Source organism: Mugil cephalus, chromosome 22 (genome assembly GCF_022458985.1).
Source record: "Mugil cephalus isolate CIBA_MC_2020 chromosome 22, CIBA_Mcephalus_1.1, whole genome shotgun sequence".
NCBI lineage: Eukaryota > Metazoa > Chordata > Actinopteri > Mugiliformes > Mugilidae > Mugil > Mugil cephalus.
In genome coordinates, this window is record NC_061791.1 from 17,488,320 (window position 1) to 17,508,636 (window position 20,317).

General features: G+C 41.2%; 1 protein-coding gene and 1 long non-coding RNA gene across 2 annotated transcripts; one reads left to right on the forward strand and one right to left on the reverse strand.

Moving 5' to 3' along the window:
- Nucleotides 1-122: 122 nt before the first annotated feature.
- LOC125000335 lies at nt 123-12,810 on the reverse strand. Its single transcript, XR_007111317.1, has 2 exons — nt 12,698-12,810; nt 123-882 (listed from the first exon to the last, which is right to left on the reverse strand). It is a non-coding gene; the product is annotated as an uncharacterized LOC125000335 (long non-coding RNA).
- Nucleotides 4,387-16,082, forward strand: adm2a (adrenomedullin 2a). Its single transcript, XM_047575828.1, has 3 exons — nt 4,387-4,507; nt 4,756-4,999; nt 12,722-16,082. The coding sequence occupies exons 2-3, from the start codon at nt 4,905-4,907 to the stop codon at nt 13,128-13,130; spliced, it is 504 nt and encodes a 167-aa protein (XP_047431784.1). The 5' UTR covers nt 4,387-4,507; nt 4,756-4,904; the 3' UTR covers nt 13,131-16,082.
- Nucleotides 16,083-20,317: the final 4,235 nt, after the last annotated feature.

Genomic DNA, 20,317 nt, shown 5'->3' on the forward strand with positions numbered 1-20,317 from the left:
CACTAGGGGGCAGCAAGAATTAGACTACCACATAGAGGCTTCTGGTGGAAATCGACCTGAATCTGTGAAGGAAAGCAGCATTGCAGAATGCGCAAAAGAAAAGCAACAATGCAGGCACATCCTCAAAGCAGTATATGGTTTTATTGCAGTTATCTCTGAATGTGTCACATGTGCCAGGTGACAGAAAGAAGCAGAAGTTCAGATCCTGTAAGGCGTGGTCTGTTTTGCTGCAGTTATGACTGCAAAAATCATAATCAAATCTTGTAAATATTGTGTGTGTGTGTTTTTATAAGAACAGTGCAGGACAGAAAGATCTGCTAAGATTCATGAGGGGTCAACACTGACATGGTGCTGTAGTTTAGACTGGAGAAATTAATTTGGTTTCAACCAGATCGGGTTGTGTCATCGCTTTCCTCACCAACAGAGAGGCCAGATGTCATCCCAGAGCAGTACCCCCCCTCAGCCGCAGGTGCTGTGGGTGTTTGTATATAAAGTCCTTCGGCTCGGCCACTTCACGTCGCAACGCCTCCGCCGTGGGGTGATTAATTTGTTTTGCATCACAGGCCGTCTCACGTCAGAGCTGGGACGCTTCAGCGTCAAGGTTCTGTTCTTTTCACCCACAGAAAGACATTGCATCAAAACTCCCTCCACGTTACAGGGCTGTGTGCTGCAGAAAATAAAAGCAGGGGGTTTCTGCCCTCAGACGGTCGGCGTGCATAGAATTTACTTTGGGGCGCTCACGGGAAAGGAAAAACGAAAACACTACCGGTTCTGATGAGCCACGCCTTCTGAGTTGATGAATTTTACTTTCTAGTCCTGAGCCACAGCAAGTAGTGTCTGGGTCCATCTGTTGAGGAAGACCATCAGATGCTTTGGAAAACTCTAGAAATATAGAAAAGGGGTACAAAAAAAAACAAAAAAAAAAACAGGAATCTTGTTAAACCAGCTGTTATCAGTATATATTGGCAGTACAGATTAAATTTCTCCAAAATTAGCTTTTTTTTCCTTTTTCTTTTTAATTAAACTTTATATCTAGAGCAATCAGAGATACAAAAATTTAACCCAGACTTTTTTTTTTATCAGTTATCAACAATAGATCTTTAGTAAGAAAATATGTCTAACCATGAAACCATTAAACTACCGCGCAGCTGTAAAAAAAAAAAAAAAAAAAAAAAAAAAAAGGTTAATGCAGCTTTATAGAATAAAAAAGTATGAAGAGAATAAGATGAATGAACAAATGGGTAAGCAACAGAAGAGAGCAAAGCTGTTGCACTTTATACACTTCTTTCGCAACATAAAAAAAATCTCAGTAATGGAGGAAATATCACCTTGGGTAGCACGGCAAATAGTCCCCAGCAAAATCACCCTTTCCTCACTCTTTTCCATCACATGAAAAGAAAATCACATTTTCCAAGTGTTACGAATTTGCAGAGTTGTTCTTTATTTGTAGGAAAGAATGCAGCATGAACACTACGGGGAAGCTCAAAAGTCCCTCCTGTTCTGTTCACTCCTGGGCCCCAAGTGCAGTGTGAGGTTTCCGCTGATGGCTTAAGCAGTGTGATCGAAGCTTAAATGACCTCCACCTTCAAACACTGACGTCAACCAGACCCTTGTTCAGATTTGTGGTTGCATGTGGTGCGGCACACACAGTGAAATAGAGGCCGATCTCTATGGCCACAGATTGGCTGATGCTTTTCAGCAGCTTTGTGGATGTCAAATGTGAGATGAGATGAATTATACATTAAGTATATATCTCTGAGTTATATACATATTAAGTCAGAGAGTGCACTGGTTTGAAGTTTGCTTCGCTGTGGTCAATGTTTTCCTTTATCCTGCCTAATGAGGCTACACCGCTAACATGCGCTAATTACGCAAACTTTAAAGTCGCTCTGTCCCAATCTCAGCAGTTCAAAAGATCCGAAATCATAAGGGTTCCCTTCTCTTTGATCGGTTGACTGCATCCCCCCAAAACTTTTCCTTTTCAGCCAAGTTTCAAAGACACGGACGGGTCTTCTTTTAAAGCCGCCCCGTGTCGCACTGGCCTGCATCACAGAGCATGCTCTCATGTCACGCTAATTGCCGGCTAAGACAAAAGCGCGGGCCGCTCGCGTCCGAGAGATCAAACCAGGCAGGCGACTTGTGCTCAGACCCCAGCATGTACCGTTTCACTGTCTGTTCTCTCTTACATAAACGGGTCAAAACCAGCCAAGAAGTGACCTGCTTTCTCAGCCATGTCTGGCTGATAAATAAATGAGTTACCATCAGCTGCCTTCCGTTGGGAAATTTTTTTCATGAATCACTGTTTCGTCACAAATCGACAAGTACTAATGTGGACTGAGGGTGAAGGTTAGCGGGAGAATAAACATGGGATATTTAATATGAATCAACCTCAACCCTGACTTGGGGAAAAAAGTTAAAGGTTAGAACCACACTCGCCTGACTGTACTGTATAGAGTGCATTTATGCATTTATGAAGAAACTGGCTCAGTGACCCGAGTTGGCCATTCAAAACTAATGCCAAAACAAAAACTAAAAAGACCTGGATTAGCGTGTTAACTGGATCATTTCATAGCTCTAACTCTGGAGGTATTAAAAAAATGCTGAGTAACCGCACGAGGCGACGTTAGGTGATACTGTTTTGTTATGGAGGTATCATATTATTACTGAGGGTGACAAGTTGGCAGCTGCCGCTCTTGTTAAAATAAATCCTGTCATTGTATGTAAGGCAGGGATCATGTAGCACAATTAAAGCTAAAATCCAGCCCAAGACACGGAATGAGCCAGCGAATCAAAACCTGGAAAGATAGCTCGATGATCGATTTAAGATTCATTTGAGCCTCTTATGTATCATCACTTCAAATTTTAAATCAAGCAACCTATTTTTTTTTCTTCCTAAAAACGAAAAATCATCATGCAACAATATACTGTAGTCACCACAGTTTACTATTCCAAAGTAAGGCAGCAGTTGCTCAAAAATAACCCAAATTCCACCTTTTCTAATAAGTTTTGTTGGTGTATATGTCGACGATACTTTCCTGCAATCGAAACTTGGGTTAAAAATATGCTTTGTCAGCATGAGATACCTCTAAAACGGCAGTCAGTGTAATCTGAGATCTGTGATTGCAAAGGTAACAGATACTAAAATCTCTTTTATTTTCCCCTAAATTGAAACTCTTTCCTTTACATCTGCGGGTGTAGCATCAGACAAATAAACACTACATCCTTAGATTCCTTTAAAAATGTCTTTGTATATGGATCCAGGGTCCAGGAGGGTTTCCACATAACAGTTGTCAACCCGTTTTGCAGTTACGCTGTTGCGTAACTGCATTTGGTTTGGTACCAGGTGTATGCATTAGCGGTGAGAAAGAAAGGTAGGAGGGGAGTTGGACACCAAACAAAAATCTTCCATAATGAGGTGAAATAAGGCGAACAGGATTAATCTGAGTCAGAGTTGTAAGATGCATGCTTAGACCTGTGCCCCATATCAGTTATAATAGATTTCCATGCGCAACCGAAAGTGAAGGGGTTATAGTTTGATTACAAACCAACGTAAAATTAGTAGCTGATAAAAATATCTCTACGAGGAAGAGAGACTGCTGAGAAAAGACGGGAATAAAATGCCATAATGGAAATACTCGTATCAGGAAATTTCTCAATGATGCTTGATGGTAAAACGAGCATTACTCAACAGCGAAGGCTATTCTGTGAATATTCCTGCATCCTTCCCTATCAATCTGGCACACTTGCCTGGGTGGGATGATAAGAGATAGGGGAGGGCTTGACTGCTTGTGAAATTCATGAAAATAGGGGCTGCTTTTTCCTAACTATGCACATGGTGGATGATGATAGCGGGGGGCATTCAGGGCTGAATATTGATGGCTGCCCTAGGTGCTATTGAGCTAAGGGTGATGTGGCATGTTTTCTTGCAGCTAATTTTGAATTTATAGTCAGCATGTGTTGGGGTATTAAAGGTATCACTGCAGTATAACCATACGCCTACATGGGATGGTACTCCACTGCATTGCATTACATTTACAGTGGTTGTTATGAAATTTTATGACATTCATAAAGCTACTATGCCACCACTAAAAGAGCACTGACAACAAAAACTTTTTTCTTATTTTTTTTTTTTTTTTGGCATTTCTAAGCTTCCATAGAACCATTAACTGAGTATTAAAAAGTTTCTTAAGTTCATCACGGGAGGTATGTGGAGTTTTTAGCGTTTCAAATATAATCAGCCACCTCTAATAGTTCGTAATAGTTTAATGACACCATAGCACTGCAGGATACTCTGAACTTGGGAGGTAATAAAGTTCCTCCACCTATGGAAAGGAACCACCGGCAAATAGGCCCCGCCCCCTGAGCGTTTAAATCCGCAACATCACCCTGAGCTTCACACTAGAGAACTTGATCTTGACCAACACGTTTGGATTCTTAAGAAGAAGAAGAAGAAGAAGAAAAAACTTTACAACTTAACGCAGAGTCTGGGTTCCAATTTGCTTAAAGGGTAAGACTTGCCTTTATTTGATTGATCTCTAAAAAGTTCTAAAAGGGCAAACTTTATTTAAGTTGCATTTATTGGACTTTTTCAGCAGAATGGGAAGTCTTTAGGAATATAAGTTAGTTTGAGTGCGTCAAAGTCGAGGTTCAAAATCAGATTTTTTTTTCATATTGCATATTATAAAAAGCTCAATAAATTAAACCTGTAAATAAAAAAGTTAATTTTATTCCATTTGCTCTCTCCCCCACTCATAGGTTTCATCTCCAGCCTGCCAAGTTTGGATATCTTACTTATTTATTTGATATTTATTTTTTTTACTTCATTTTTTTATTTTATTTTTTTACTCCAATTCTCGGGATTAAAACATCCCAGAAGAGGGTGTTAAGTGAAAGTTGGGCCGAAGATGAGCTCCTTTCTCCGGCTCGCTGTGTATTGCATCAGCCTGATTTCCCTCCAGGAGCTTCTGGCTCTGCCGGCTCAGCGTCCCGACAAGAACAGGTAGGAGGGAAGCGTAGCTCTCCGCCGCTGTCACTTCTTCCTTCCCATCCAGTCCTGCCGCTTCTCTTATTACCGCCTTACTACTACTACAACTAGTACTACCTTATGGGGCAGAAATACTCGCACCTGATTGGCTGGCCGCACTCTTAAAACGTAAACGCACCTGGTTCCGTTTTACACGTAATTAGAATCGCATTGCATCACTTTTAGGCGCTTATTTTCCACCTTTCCACCCGCTTGGTTGCAGGTAAAGTCGATATTTTATATCAATTATTACATATAATGTAGTAATACCGTCGTAAAATGCTAAATAAGTAAGTCAAACTTGGTATTTATTTTAGTAATGTCTTTCCTTTGCTTGACGTTGACTTTAAACTAACGTTAGCTTCTTCTTAATCTTTTGGGGTTATGTTGCCATAAATGAGCGTAGTTTTTCAGTAGGGTTAGTGTGCTCGCGCTCGCATGCCCACGCAACTGGTGAAAGACTCGATCGCCGTGTGTCTTGTGCGTCCGTGTTCAGGAGTCACGGGCGGGTTGGTGTGTTTAGAAAGAGTTGTTGTGTCGAGGAGATAAGTGGATAGTGGCTCATGCAAGGTCAAAGGAAATAAAACCCTCTCCTTCAGATAAGTGCCAATAGTGTTATTCGAGCTTTAAATCGTTTTTATTGTTATTATTATAAACTTTCAAGTGACCCAGAATTTGTTTTTATTTCCTGCATTTATTCTCTTACTTATCAATAAAAAGGTGTCAAGTTCACCTGAACGTATTATATTATATGTGGTTTTACTTCCTTTTGAAGGAACACCTTAAAAATCAAGGGTAACTTTTGAAGCAAGTGACCATGACATTATGGAAGACCTGATGAGAAATAAAGTAAACTTTCGGTCATTTAAATGTGATCTCTCTTTAATTTTACCAGTCGGCCCACTACATTAGCACTTAATCTGTACTCTGTGCATGTGCTTACTTTTTTCCTGATTTTAAAACTCCTTTTATTTGTCTTTTCCTTCCTCCGCCTCTTGTTCCCAACAGCCGTCACATGAACAAATGGCAATAGAAGTTTTGACCTCCCTGGTATTATGAATGGAACTTCCAAAGCGGGGGAACCAGTTTGTTTATGTGAATGGCCGTGATGGATTATTGTAAATTACCTCGGCGAGCTAGGCAATGAATGGCACTTGTACTTTTCCAACCCTTTAGCCTGAATAGCTGACTGCACACGCGTGCACGAGAGTCTACCTGCTGTGATGTGTGGCAGCGATGCAATGTGTGTGCAGAGTTGCATTATTGAGCAGCAGTGGAATGTGGATGAGTTAGTGTAAAGGGGGCCCTCCTCTGGTCGACTTTGGATCAACAGCTGGTTGAGTCAGCAGCGGTGATGAGATCAAGTGGCGTTGCATTGACAATGGCAAGAAAAAAGGGCCAACTCCTTTTTTTCTGACTCTTTTCTTCAGTCTTGTCTATAAATAAACTTCAAGCTGTGACTAAGCAAAGCAAATGCAAACAAAGCAGTGGATTCCACCAAATATACTGAGCCAGGGTTCGAAAAGTAGCTGGAATATTGTCAGCGGTAATAAGAGCATGTTTTAATTTATGTAAATAACGCTGCATAGAAAGGCAGAGAAGAATTTGGTAAGAAGGTGTGACACCGAGGTCCCGAGCTGGGGCCTGTTTCACCAAATCTGCAACAGGCAAGCTGCTACTTGCCACGTGTGACAATTTTCTCTTTCTCTCACTCAGTTTAAGAAATTAACCAAAAGTGACCCATTCAGGAGCATGCAGTAGTACTTGGCTTGGAGATGCAGATTGCTTTTGTGAAATGCATACAAGCAAGTAAGCAATGTTTGAGATTCAGTTTTTAATGTTGCTGGTGAAATGGAAAAAATATTATCAGGAACAAAATATATATATATATGTGTGTGTGTGTGTGTGTGTGTGTGTGTGTCCCAGGAGTGGACATTTGTTACAAACAAAATATATTAGAAACTCATAAGAAATAATTAACCAAAAAAAAAAAAAAAAAAGATTAGGTATGTAACATGAAAGTGATCCACACCCAGTGATGCTTCAGGCAGTCTAAGGTGGGACTCAAGGGTGTTAACTGAAGCTTTTAAAAAAGCACCTAACACTTTTTCCTAACACTATTACTGATAATGTAACAGTGTAAGAAGATCGGTGAGTGGAATTTTCCTCCAGGTCAAGCACACGTGGCCATCTCTTGCGTGTTTGTGCCTGGCGAACATCTGCTGCTGTAACCTAACCGAAAAGGCGGGTGAGCTCTCCATTTGTGCCGCCCCGGCCTCCTTCGCCGCACCTGCCCAGCTCTCTAATCCCCGATCAGCCCCATCTCCATCTGAAAAATACAAGAGCCCCGTGTCGTCACTGTGGTGTTAGATCTCGGTTAGAGAGAAACCGATATAGCAGCAGAGTGGGGTTTAGGAGGGGTGTACTTAGACTGCCAGGTGTCTCACCAGAACATTCAGTAAAGTCGTTGTGGCAATTCTGGTTGTGGACTGAGCATTGGTGTTGATTTATTGCTGTCTGTTTTATTTGCCTTAAATTGGTCGTCTACAAGCTTGGTTTTACTATTCTGGACGTGTTTTGGATGTCTCACTTGTCTTTTGAATCTATTACATTACACACACACTAACCCTAAGTAAGGCAATGCTCAGAGGAACTCAGCCTGCTATTTTTATGGTTTTTGCTCTGTAGCCCATGACAGTGTATACAAAAGTAATTAACTCTGACAACGCAGTGAGAGGTTTCCCTCCACCCCCCCCCCCCACCCCTGCCCCCCCCGTCCACATCATCTCTCATAAATGTCCCGACTTGCTTTTATTAAGACAGTAAATTCTGCCTCCTTTTTCATCTCCATCAAACACGTCCTGTGCTGTTACCATTACACACCGATGGCGTGATAACAACAGACATGACTACCGCTGGACGCTGACTTTGTCTGAGCTCAGATGTCTACCATTCCTTCCCTGCGCCATGTTTGCGTCCTTGTTGTCTTGATGTGACCTGATAAGGACACGACGGAATCCCACAAAGACGCTGTAACAATGCCTGACGGCCACTTTCCAAACAAGGAGAAATTGCATGTTCTTCAGATTACACGCAACGCATACCCCTCATTGTCGTTTTACATAACATCTTGAGGTTTTCTTTGTAAGGAAAATAGCTGGGGTCCACAGCCAAACAAGTTAAATATGGCTTTCGTAGCGAAGCGGCTTTACAGTACAGATTCCAGAAGTGGGAAGCAGCTCACGGCTTTGAGACGGAGGACATGTAAAGCTGGTTTGCGGTCCACCATTTGTTACTTAGACCCACTTGGCTTCTGCTGCTTTTGGAATAGGTTACAATGACATGACAAGTATATGTTGTGGCCTCAACTGGGCTCGAACACTTCCAGGGCCAAATAAAGTCATGTTTTTCCCCAAAGCATTCGTTAAATCATTAATCCACTCTTGGATTTGAACAGAGTGAGGTTCAGACATCCAACATACTCTTAACATAATATTTACCTGTGAAACAGACTGAATTCATCCCACACAGGGAGGCTTCTTGCTTTGCTGATGTTTGCTGAGGGGCTCTGCTCATGTAGATTTGATATTCTGACATATTTACACCATATCAAGGAACAACAAGAACATTACTCCCTCTTTACCATGTATACATCCCTGAAAACCACTTCTTCTTCTGCCTGTAGAATGATTGAAACCAGGATCACCTCTGGTGTAAATCATCTCAAGAGAGGCCTCTTCTCGTATACATCCTTTAATTTGTCGAAGCATTTGTAAACAGGGATTTTGGCTGCTCAGAAATAAAAGTACAGTACAAACACTCGTATGGTTCCATGAAGGTTAGTCTGACCAAAGGCAGGCAGAATTTGAGGTGGGTGAAATCTGCAACCAAGCCGGCAGAGAATTCCACTGTGGATTAATGTCTAAGACCTGAATTCCAACCCTGTATCCCTAAAGAGCTTGCTTCGGCTCCACACAGGAAGCCACGCCAGTGCAAAGACATGAATGTACATGTTTACCGTATATTCACCTTCCAGTGGGAGTGTTGATCAAAAGGCCATAAGGCCTCTTGCGTGTTTTGTCTGTTTGCATCACAATTATGTGGTTTCAGAGCAAACTTATAGTTTCAACTTGGCGTCACGTTTGTCCTGTCCATGTAATTCCCTGGCTGTACTCAATGGACAGAGTTATAAAAATAAGCTACATCCCATTTAGGAGGTTATAATAGCAAATCTAAACCCTGAACAATTAGTACAAGTGTTTTGTGGGAAATAAATCACCTTTCCTTTATTTTTGTCCTGTTGCTTAGCAGGAGATTAGAAATTAGTGTGCCATATTTGCTCCCGATTAAGGCTGCCCTTGGTAAGCTCAAGGCTCTTTGGTAATCATGTAGTGTATTGTAAGAATGAGGCATCTCACCACCCAAATGTCCAGTGTAATTGGCTTATGTTTTTGTCCATTTTACATCCAATACATTCTTGTTTCTGGTATTGTACAAAAGAATTTATTCAGGAACTGAGGTTGAGAAAATGAGGTATGAACCCATTTCCGCTGGCTTGACTTGGGGTTATGATATGCTTTACCCTCTGAAGGATAGTGTTGAGTTTAGGTTGGGCTTACCCTTTGAAGGTTTAGCTTTGGTCTTAACCCTTAAATGTTAGGGTTAATTTTAGGTACGACTTAATCTCTGCAGGGAGGGAAGGGTAGCTAAAACTCCCCCTCTGATTCCACGGTATAAGCAGCAATGCATTTTTCTCTGAGGTTAATATGAAGAATATCTGACAAGGCAGCACGAAGGGTTTGACTTTGCCTTCTCCTAAGCTGTAAAATCCCTGAAATCATCTTCAGGTAAATAGGATTTTAGCTTACAGTCTTAAAGATAAAATGAAACCAGGGCGTCAAAACCCCCTGAGCAGACTGAACTTCAAGTAGCTTTGATTTGGGCTTTGATATTGTCTGCCATTTACTGTGAATGTAGGATTAAGCTCCGAATAGCCAAATTAGCTTCTCTTTTTAGATCAGATGTGGCGTGGTGGAGTGAAAGATTTCTCTAATCCAACATTCTTATAACTTCTAGAAGTCATTTCGAAACAGATACAACTGGAGCTGCTTCCATGAGGCTTGACTTCTCTCTTAAAAAAGGAAGTAGCATCTTCCGTTAAGAAACTGTGATATTTAAACATCAACTTCCCACCAGTCTCTTAGAACTGAAGAAGCTACTTGGATGAGGAGAAAAACATCTTCTCCAAACTTCATAAGTCCAGTTGCCTTTTTTAAACAGGTTTGGATCATGGTGGTCATTCAGACCATCGCCTGAATGACTGAGAACCTTCACAGACTTTTTCCATTTATTGCACAAGCCTCACACATCCAGTACTATACAAATAAGCTTGAATACTTTTAGATTCATGTTTAATGAGTAACTGTGTGGAAAATCTTTGAATTCCGCTGGAATAAATTAAGTTGGATAAGATGTTGGATATTCATCCTGATGTCTGAGCACCAGAAGCTGATTTAGATGCAGAGTTCAGTCTTGTGTGATGGTTTCTATTTAAGGGTTTGCGTTAGATTCATCAGATGCCAAACAGTGTCTAGTGTGGGTGACTGTCACCTGACTAAGAACAAAACACAGACCTTGTACTCTGTCACCTTTTTAGAAGTGTATGCTGCTCAATCGGACCATTGAGTCTGTGACATGGACCAGGTACTCAGGTACTGAAGCCAGGGTGCTCGAGTGGTCAACGCACTGTAGACATCTATAGTTTCTTTCACTCCTACTTTAAACTCTTGACCTCTTGGATCTAAAATACAAAAGGAGGAGCCATGAACACCACAGATTACAGTTCTGCCTTGTACAGAAGAATGGAGCCGGACTAGTAATCACATAAATTATCACCAACTGTGAATCTAGCCAAACTGTGAAACAGTATACAACAAATTTACTCACAGAAAGACATGGGATATAGTTCCTGTGATTGAGCTATGTAATTTTTTCATTTAGTATTGTGTCTGTGTGGTGCAGCCATGTAATAAGTTTCAGAGTACTCTCAAATGTAACTTTCACTGAGCAGACCAGGTGGGTGTAACTTGGTGATGTGGCACCATGGCGCACCAAGCCTGTCTGGAAAATAGTGCCTCTGTGCCCTGGCATTACGCAACTATTTATTCAACCACTGCCACCGTTGGATAGTAGGTCCTTAACAGGCTACCAGGTCTACCAGCAGTGATCCAGCAGCTCAACTGCTTGGGTAGATCACAACCTTCACATTTCTGAGAGGAATGCCAAACCAACCACAGCTCAGGCAGGCTGGTAGAAAAGCCGTCTGCGTGATGTGTCACGTCTCAGCCTCCAGTAATGAGTACAGGCTGAGTGGTCATGGGAAAATAACACGAGTCAGCATCTCACAAGTGGAACACACTTTCTATAATTAGATCAAATTGAGCCTCTGCCTCTCAGAACATGGGAAATATTGCCAAACCTGCCACTGACAGAGAATGTTTCCTTTGACTCAGCTGAGCAAACTTGGTAAATATATTCACCCCCAGGCTATATACAAACCTTTTTACTAAAGTAGAATCTTACATTATGTATCCAGTCTTTTCATACCACCTGTCCTTTGCTAGTTGCAACATCATTTTTGCTATTTGCTTCTCCCAGCTGTCAGCGGTGATGAAGGGTTAACCTTCAGAGACTTGAGTCACACTGTGCTGCACAAACATAGTGCTGACAGTCCAGTGAGGAGCTGCGCGTTCAAGTTGTGAGAAGCAACTGTCTTTGTCAAACAATGAACAGATGGCCAGTCGGTCAGCGCTGTTTGCTGAGTGGCCTGTACCTGCTGGTCCTTTGCACTGCAGACCATGTACATCTTTACAGATCACTTAGTCTGATGTGCAGAAGCCCATTTCTCCTGAAGGGACTGATCGCATAATAGCAAAAGTGTCTGCATGACTAGATACTGCCAAGAGTTAGTGGTGTTACTACACAGTCTGTTGTAATTTATACAAACAGGGCCATTAGAAGCTGAGTATCTTAAAAGAAGGCACAACGAGTAGTGTTATCCTCTCGAATCCATCAGAATAACTGGAGACATGGGAGGCCAGGTTAAATCTCCCATGGCTACTGTTACTGTGAACCAGCTGGCCTTTTGAAGTCAGGTTTAATTGTATAATGTAATAAGCAAAGCAGCCACACGCAGTTGTTTTAGGCAACATGTGAAAAGCCATGTCCATCTGGACTGGAGAGTCTGGCTGTGTTCAGGCTACAGGCAAAGATGATTTGTTTTTCAAAACTGTTTCGTACTGCAGTTGGTTGGATTTCCATGATGTGTCACATTCATATTGTGATTTTTCTGTTTTAACTATAAGAAAGTTATGTCCTGCCAAGATTATCTGTAATAACCATCAACACTTTCATCATCAAGTCAAAATCTGTCTAGTTTGGTGACTGTCCAGGTAGTGATTTTAAGCACACTGTGCTGTGGACAGGGAACTGATTATACCAGTTTGACATGTGAGCAACTAGCGCAAAGTTAGTTGTTTGAATATGTACCTATGTACACATAGACTATTTGCCTTATGATAGTATTTTGGAACTGAAATTCAGTCTGCTTGCTTTTCCAAGCCTCAGCATTTCTTCTTGTCTTTTCTGCTCTTAGTTGAAAAATACTGTACTCACACCTGATCTCTCTTTTCTCCTCAGGGTGGATCTCCTCAGACAACTCACTGGCCAGGCAGAGGAAAACTCGTTGGCCTCAGGAAGCCAGACCAATAGTGCCATCCCATCTTCAGCCCCAAGCCAGTCTCCTAAATGGCTTTCAGGCTTTCTGAGACACCAACCAGCCTCAAGAGCGAGACTCTCCCCTCCTGGCCTGGCATGGGCACAACCTGCTAAGGTTTCGCGGACCGTACGGAGGCCACTGAGAGCACGTCGCCATGCCCACTCTGGATCCAGAGGGCTTCACCACCCTCCCCAGCTGATGAGAGTGGGTTGCGTGCTGGGCACCTGCCAAGTGCAGAACCTCAGCCATCGACTCTATCAGCTCATTGGCCAGAACGGGAGAGAAGACTCTTCTCCCATCAACCCTAAGAGCCCCCATAGTTATGGATGAGTTACACCCTCGACACCCCCAAACACACCACAGCAAGTCTATCTATATCTGCATTTATTTATCTCCTAAGGTATTACTGGTAGTTTTTGCATTAGAGTTTAAGGTGGTCCTTAACTGCCATTATACTCAGCTGAGATGACTGTTGCCTCTATTTTTTGCGCTGGAATGATGGATTAGAAGATTCAAATTTATAATCACAACTGACTCAATCATCTTTGAACCCACCAACCTTGAGTTCTTCCTCCATTCTGAGAATGTTTGCTTTTTGAAGGACATCGAAATCTTTTTGATTCTCCCTCCTGAAAAGAAGCCAAGAGACCTTGGGCTGACACTTTAGGTCCTGCCAGCTTACCTCCCCAGTGGTTGTTATCCTGCAGCTCATTGATCAAACTCTTAAGCCCCTAATGTGGATTTCAAGATGCACCCTGAGCCGGATCCCCGTCAAAACCAATGTATTCCCAAAGACCTAAATCACCTAATGAACTCTTTTACCTCTTTTTTGTCAACCTTGGAGTTTATCAGCAGTTTCGATATAAACACTGCCATCCCTGGAATAGTCCACAAGATTTCAGTTGAACTAGAAATCTTTTACTCAGCAGGACTTTTCAGAACCACGCTTTGTATTTGAGACCAACCACAGGATGTGAGTTACAGCAGATTTTAATATTTGTCTGAGTCAGGACTTCATATCGAAATAAGGAAGGAAAGAAAGAAAGAAGATCCAGTGTTTTGGAAGGATTCAAAATGAAACTTATTCCACTAAAGCTTTGTTTTAATTCTGGGTATCAGGTATCAAGTTGGCTGGAACAGTAGGTGGCAAAGTGAAACTCGGAGCCATGGGTCAGCACTCTGTCACACCACTGCTGACATGTTCTCTGCCAAGGCCCAGGTCTGAAATATTAGCCTTTTCACGTGATTCAGGGCTCCCCCTTCAAGTTAGGACTTTGAGCTGACAGCAGTTTAATAAACCTCACTTCAACCGTATGTGCCGCCCCAGCAGGGGTGGGGGGCCCGAGCCTTCTGTGGGCTGCAAAACTAATATATAAATTAAAAGAACAAGGCATGTGGCTTACACAGATGTGCACACATCCAGGTTTAAAGGTTGCAGATATTAATGGGTTAGTTCTTATAATCTGATATTCCTCTTGTAGATTTGACAAGATAACATGTGCTCTCATTCTGGAAATAAATGTTACTGTTTAATTGTATGGATCACCACAGCCTAGGCTAAAAGCACATAGACTGCTCAATCAAAATAGTTTCTAATAAAACACATTTTAAATATGGTGGAGAAAAAGACTTCTTCAGGACAACTGATGAAGAAAAGGTCATGTAGTGTGTTTAATCGTTTTAAATCAGTCCCTAGACGACGGCAAGGAGCTTTGCATTGTGGGTCTCTAATGAGGCCACAGCGACCTCAAATGTTAGGTGTGACAGTGCCAAATTTCCAGTGTGTACACAAAACAGTGCAGCACCATCCAAAACACATGCCCCGACTGTTTCTTTTACTCTATTTATACTGGTCTCTGAAATGGTGGGCGGATGATGGACTAAGAATAACGAGGTCAAGCTCTTCTCATCAAGCATGCTCAAGTGCAACCTTAAACTTTCCACCCCACATTTTTGGTGAGGAACACAATTATATTACATATTATTTACATACTTCTAAACATCTATTCCAAGCCTTTACTGGATGGCAGAGTGCTCTTAACTTTTAAAGTGTGTTTTGAGTGTTTTATTATAGGAATACAGGCAGTTTTTGGTTCAGTTTCTTATATTTTTGCATGTAATTTCACAACATGAAAATTTGGTATTCCTGAATGAGCGTTCACTCACCAAATACCTGGTAATACTTGACAATTTAAGTGACTTTACATCATTTGACCTGCATCATATACAAACATGTTCTTTTATGTCTTAAATAGTTTCTACTTTGTGTCTTCTTTTCGTCTTTTGCATTTTCTTTTTAAATTCTTTTTTTTCCTGCTCCATCTGTAATCATGGGGGCTGTGAGGTCACAGGGTAATAATAGTCAGTGGTTCCTTGGTCTTAAGTCTAATCTGTTCAAAGACTTGCTGAGGTGAAACATGCCATTTCTGTCTGCTGTAACCGAGCTAATCAATGTCTCATGACAGATCATTAAAAGGCTTTCCAAAGGCTCAAAAACCCTGGTGGATCTCTCTGCTTTTTCAAACTTCTCTGTTTCTCCCACACATGACGCGTGTATGTTTGCTCTGCTCAACTATCAGGACACTTATCTCCTGTGTTTTATCTCCGTTCTGCACCATTGTGCTCCCAGTACCCTTTTTGTTTTTCGTTGGGCAGTATGTTTTGTGACGTCAGCCGATGCGTCATGTGGAGTTGTGTGAGCAAACTGAGCTCACCTGCTAATACCTCCCCTTGGATAACGTCTAGAGCTGTATGCAGCTCTCTGTTGCATAGACATGCGCAGGAATGAGTCTGAAAATGTTTCTGTTAGTTTTGTAAGATTCAGATAGATTTAGGTAGGCTTCGCTTTTTTCCTTTTAAGAGTCACATGATCTCCTTTAGGGTCACAGGAAAGCACTTTAAGGCAAGCATGTGTGCGGATAGTTTCAACTTGAATTTCAGTCATTGTGATGGATTTGTGAAAGCTGGACACAGCTCCTCTTGTAAATGTTGCTTTTGAGATTGTCTGCAAATGTGTTTGAAGATGTGAGTGCACTCCATGTGGCACGAGGGCGAACATTGTGTGCATTTGTGAATACGTTTATATAAATATATATATATATTAGTCTAATTATTTAAGGAAAGTTATGTATTTAAGTTATCTTTGTATGTTAATATCTGAATGTCACCAAAGACTATTTATCAGATCTTTTCCAGTGCTCCACATGGTAGGAAAGGAAATCTCTACTGTAGTTAAAATGTTACTGTTCAATAATGTCTGTAAAATAAAGAACTATACTGTAATCTGATGGAGTATAGAGTATGATTTGTGTGTTCAAAATATCCCAAAAACACTATTCAGTATATGCCCTCTAATCAACTCCACTCTTGCATGGTACTCTACCCTTGATCGACTGTTCTGACTGCTCCATTCAAGTCAATCATTAAAAAAGTTTAATGGAGGACAGAGGACAGTGTAAATGAAACATCGAGAAGTCAGGATGTGATCTGATCGCAGCTACGTCAGCGGAAAGTGTCGTATGACCGGAGAGAGTTAATGAGTGACACCGACGCAAGCAGACGGCAGACAGCATCCAGCGTCTGGTCACGTGGTGGGGAGAGGAAGGACGAGAGCGTTTAAAAAGTTATTGATTCCTACTGGCTTCTTGCCTTCAACATAAAACCGTGGCCAATTTAAACACATTTCTAGGGGACAAAAAATTGATACTGGTTAGACACATGAACATGTACTGTCGGTCTCAGCTTCAGATAGGTGACGGATACAAATGAAAGCTTGCTGCTCGCTATAAAGCATAATAAAAACTAGTAGATAAAGGTAATAAAGGCTTTTCATAAAATCTAAACTATATAAACCCAGCTTCAGAGACAAAGCTATGGCAAAATAAAATAAAAACGAGTTCACTGCTATAGCTGTTCATACCAAATGTCAGTGGAATGTCTCCTTAGGGAGCAGGGACTGAGCTGTGGACTTTCAACTGCTCCAGACAGAATAATCTTGAAGCGCAATAACCTACATGGAGCGATCTCTGACCAGAGGACTGACTTTCCCCTTAGATCATGAGGCTGGCATAGCCGCGATGTTACAGCTGTTATTTGAGTCCGAAACTTGACCAATCTTTCTGTAAACTGTGTTTTATCAGCCCTTCGTCTTTACGCAAATACCAACACACTGGAATGCTCACTAGACTGGAATACCCCAAACTAAAGGGGACGGAGGAGCGCTGCCTCTCGCGCCGACCAGGTGGTTTTGTCAGGCCCTTAAATTAAAAGTGCGCATTCCTTCTCCATGTTTGTATTTCATTCCATTATCACTTTGCTCCTACATTTTATCGCTGTGTAAATATCAAATACCAAAGCACGAGTTTATGTCACACCGTCCTGTCTGCAGCTGATGTATGTCAGGCTGAACAAGCCGTGTCACACAACAGTGAACCGTCTCCCGTCATATTTATGATTTAAGCTTTTAGTTGACTCCCGGCATCGCAGTCAGACATAATGAGACCGAAGACTTTTCTTCTTGTCATTTTCTAAACGAATGGAATAACTAACATCGTTCAAGTGTTGAGAATAAGGGTGAAAAGCAGACTATGTCTACACAAAAAAACCCACTAAGTGTTGGTCAGGTCAAGTGACTGGAGATAGTTGACTTATTGCAGTTATTTTTAAGCGAGTGGAAAGTCACGGGAAGTATTCATGTTGCTTAATGGAAATAGGCAGCTACATTTTACAAATGGATAATCTGGACAAACTTGCAATAAAACTTTCCACCGGAATCAGTGGAATGTAGTCCTGCAGCCTCAGAATGTTGTCTGACATTAACATTAGAGAGATGTAAGAAGAGAAGTAAAGACAGGGAGTGCAGAGAAGGAAAACTGAAAGTGCTCTGCTGTTTTTGAATGAAGTGAAAATTAATCTTATGCTTGTTTTGCATGATTATTCTGCCAATTTTTAAACCAGGAAACAAGCAAGTAATGTAATCAAATCTAAAGGTTTGCTCGACCAACAAGGGAATATACACATTCAAGAATGTGAAACTTTTTTCACGTTTTTACAAAACAAATCTTCCTTTGGAGTAATCGATTAATAAATGAGTTGTTGCCGTTCTTTACACATTTGTCAATCGAACTTGGACTTTGAAACCAAACCTTCCACCTTATTACGACAAGGTCACCTGGGAAAAAAACACAAATGACAAAACCACATGGCGACATTTCATTCTTACCCTGTCTTTCAGCTCATAGTTTTGTTTTTGGATCATTGCTATTTTGTTTCACTCTCAGAACAAAAAAAAAAAAAAAAACTTTGATAAACACTATATGTGTCTGTACTAAATGGCAGGTAGCTTTTCCATCTTTCGATGGAACACATCTTTGGAATTCGAAAATTGTGGAGATGAAGAAAGCACCTGGAAATGCTAAAGCGGGAACGCGCTACTACAGTGTGCCACGACACGTAGTTACATGGGTCTTCAATAGGGGGTCCGCGACCCCTAGGGGGTCCGTGGAGGTACTGCAGGTTGGGTCGCAAAATCTTTGGTTGATTAGACATCTTTCTGTATTTCTTTTAAATTTTCCCCCACAAATTTAAATTTCTTTAAATACACATTAACATGAATCCACTGCATTTTAGAAAAGGAATAAATGGAGGCAGGAGACATTATCAGTCAGAATTCTACTCATTCAACAATATAGGAGCTGTCTCAACAGCGTACCATTTCACACAGAGCGCTACACTAGCTGAGACCTTTCAATCCGAGCTTCCTGTACACAGTAGTAGTAGTAATACATAGTACACTGACTCTGGGAGGTTCCCTGCAATTGACCGAGAGCTTATTCAGTCCCCAGGTGAAATCCAGAAGCACACTGCAATGTTAGCAGAAGAGGAGCTAATAGTACATGTTATACATACTGTAGGTTGTTTATGGTTATGGCAGTTGCACGGTCACCATACTGTTGCACATGTTTGAAATTGAAAAAGAAAAAGAAAAGACTATTTGAACCTGTATATTATTTGAATAGCTTAATATGGAATGAAAAATTATAATAATGTATATTTATAAATAGCTCTAGGCCGAGTTTAATATAGAACACATATAGTAAGTAGGGGGTCCCTACTTAATCTCTCCATCAGTTTGGGGTCCTTGGCCTGAAAAACACTGAATACCCCTGCCATAGGGTCTGGGCTATCACCGTAGCTACGACATCAAATTGACGCAGAAACATAAACTGTGCATAAGACTGGCGGCCATGAAGCATGAAACAGTCAAAGAGACAGATATTATTCTAGGTCTGTCAAGACTTCTTAATCACTCTTGTGAACCCAACCCATGTGAAGAAGAATTTGGACTCATCAGGAGGATATTGTCCCCTCAGAATGCAGAAGAAAAAAAAGCTAAGCTAAGAACACTGTGACTCTAAAACTTCCTTTCAACTGTTTCAACTTCTGCAAACACATTAATGTCCTTCTCCAGTTGCCAGCTGCCTTCCTGTTGGCTCCCCACGCACAGTAGGAATAGACTAGCATTAAATCATCATACTGCTCGCGTAGACATTAAATATCACCAGACTGAATGGATCCAATTCTACTGAGGGTCATATAATGAACGCAGAAGCTGTACTAATTTAACTGGATGATTACTGAGTTTACCACATGGCCTGTTGACATTCCTGGAGGCTTGATGCAAATAGACGCTATCTCTGTGAGATGATAAATAGTCAGCTGTCTCCAAACTCCAAACTGCACATCCCAGTTAAGGAACGTATTTTAACTTAACAACTGTGACAAATACTGATTCAAAATTCATCTTAAAATATTGTGATGTCAAACATGTCAGCAAACATTTACTACACATTTTTCATCTAGATTAACCTGGTGTAGCCATGCTCAGTTATTGTCACAATATGAGTCACCAAACCTCACCATTCGGATTTAGTGATGGGGCGTGTTTCAACTGATACGGAGAAAAAAAATACTTGTGCACACAAATGAGTAGTCTACAACCCGAACAATTTGATTGGCCCGGCAGATGTTTGCAGACGCATAACCGTCGTTGATGTTGTTCTGGCTTCCAGGTCAACTTTGGGCAGTCGTTAATCTGGCTACATCTAGTTGAAGTTTTCCACATTCTGGACAATCAAAGCTTAAAAATCCTGATACAGTTGACTATCCGTTTTACTTTTGGCTGATTTGAACCCCAACAGTGTATATTTAACTTCCCAAATAGTCATGATGCCTAGCTAGTCGCTCAAGGTTTTTCATGCATGAATATCATGGATCTTTGGTCCCATGGTCAGAGCAGGGGTCTTCAATGTTTTTCAGGCCAAGGACCCCCAAAATGATGGAGAGATTAAGTAGCTACTATATGTTTTCTATATTAAACTGGGCCTAAAGCTAAGTACACATTATTATTATAATTTTGCATTCTATATTAAGCTATTCAAATAATACACTGGTTCAAATTTTCATTTTTTTATTCAGTAGTTGGCTGATGGGCGCAAGTTGCAAGCTTTCGTTGGGAC

Bases quoted from the DNA above. Each gene is read 5' to 3' on its own strand.
- adm2a (XM_047575828.1), top strand. From the start codon at position 4,905: ATGAGCTCCTTTCTCCGGCTCGCTGTGTATTGCATCAGCCTGATTTCC. The intron at 5,000-12,721 runs GTAGGAGGGAAG...TTTTCTCCTCAG, and splicing joins CAGCGTCCCGACAAGAACAG to GGTGGATCTCCTCAGACAAC.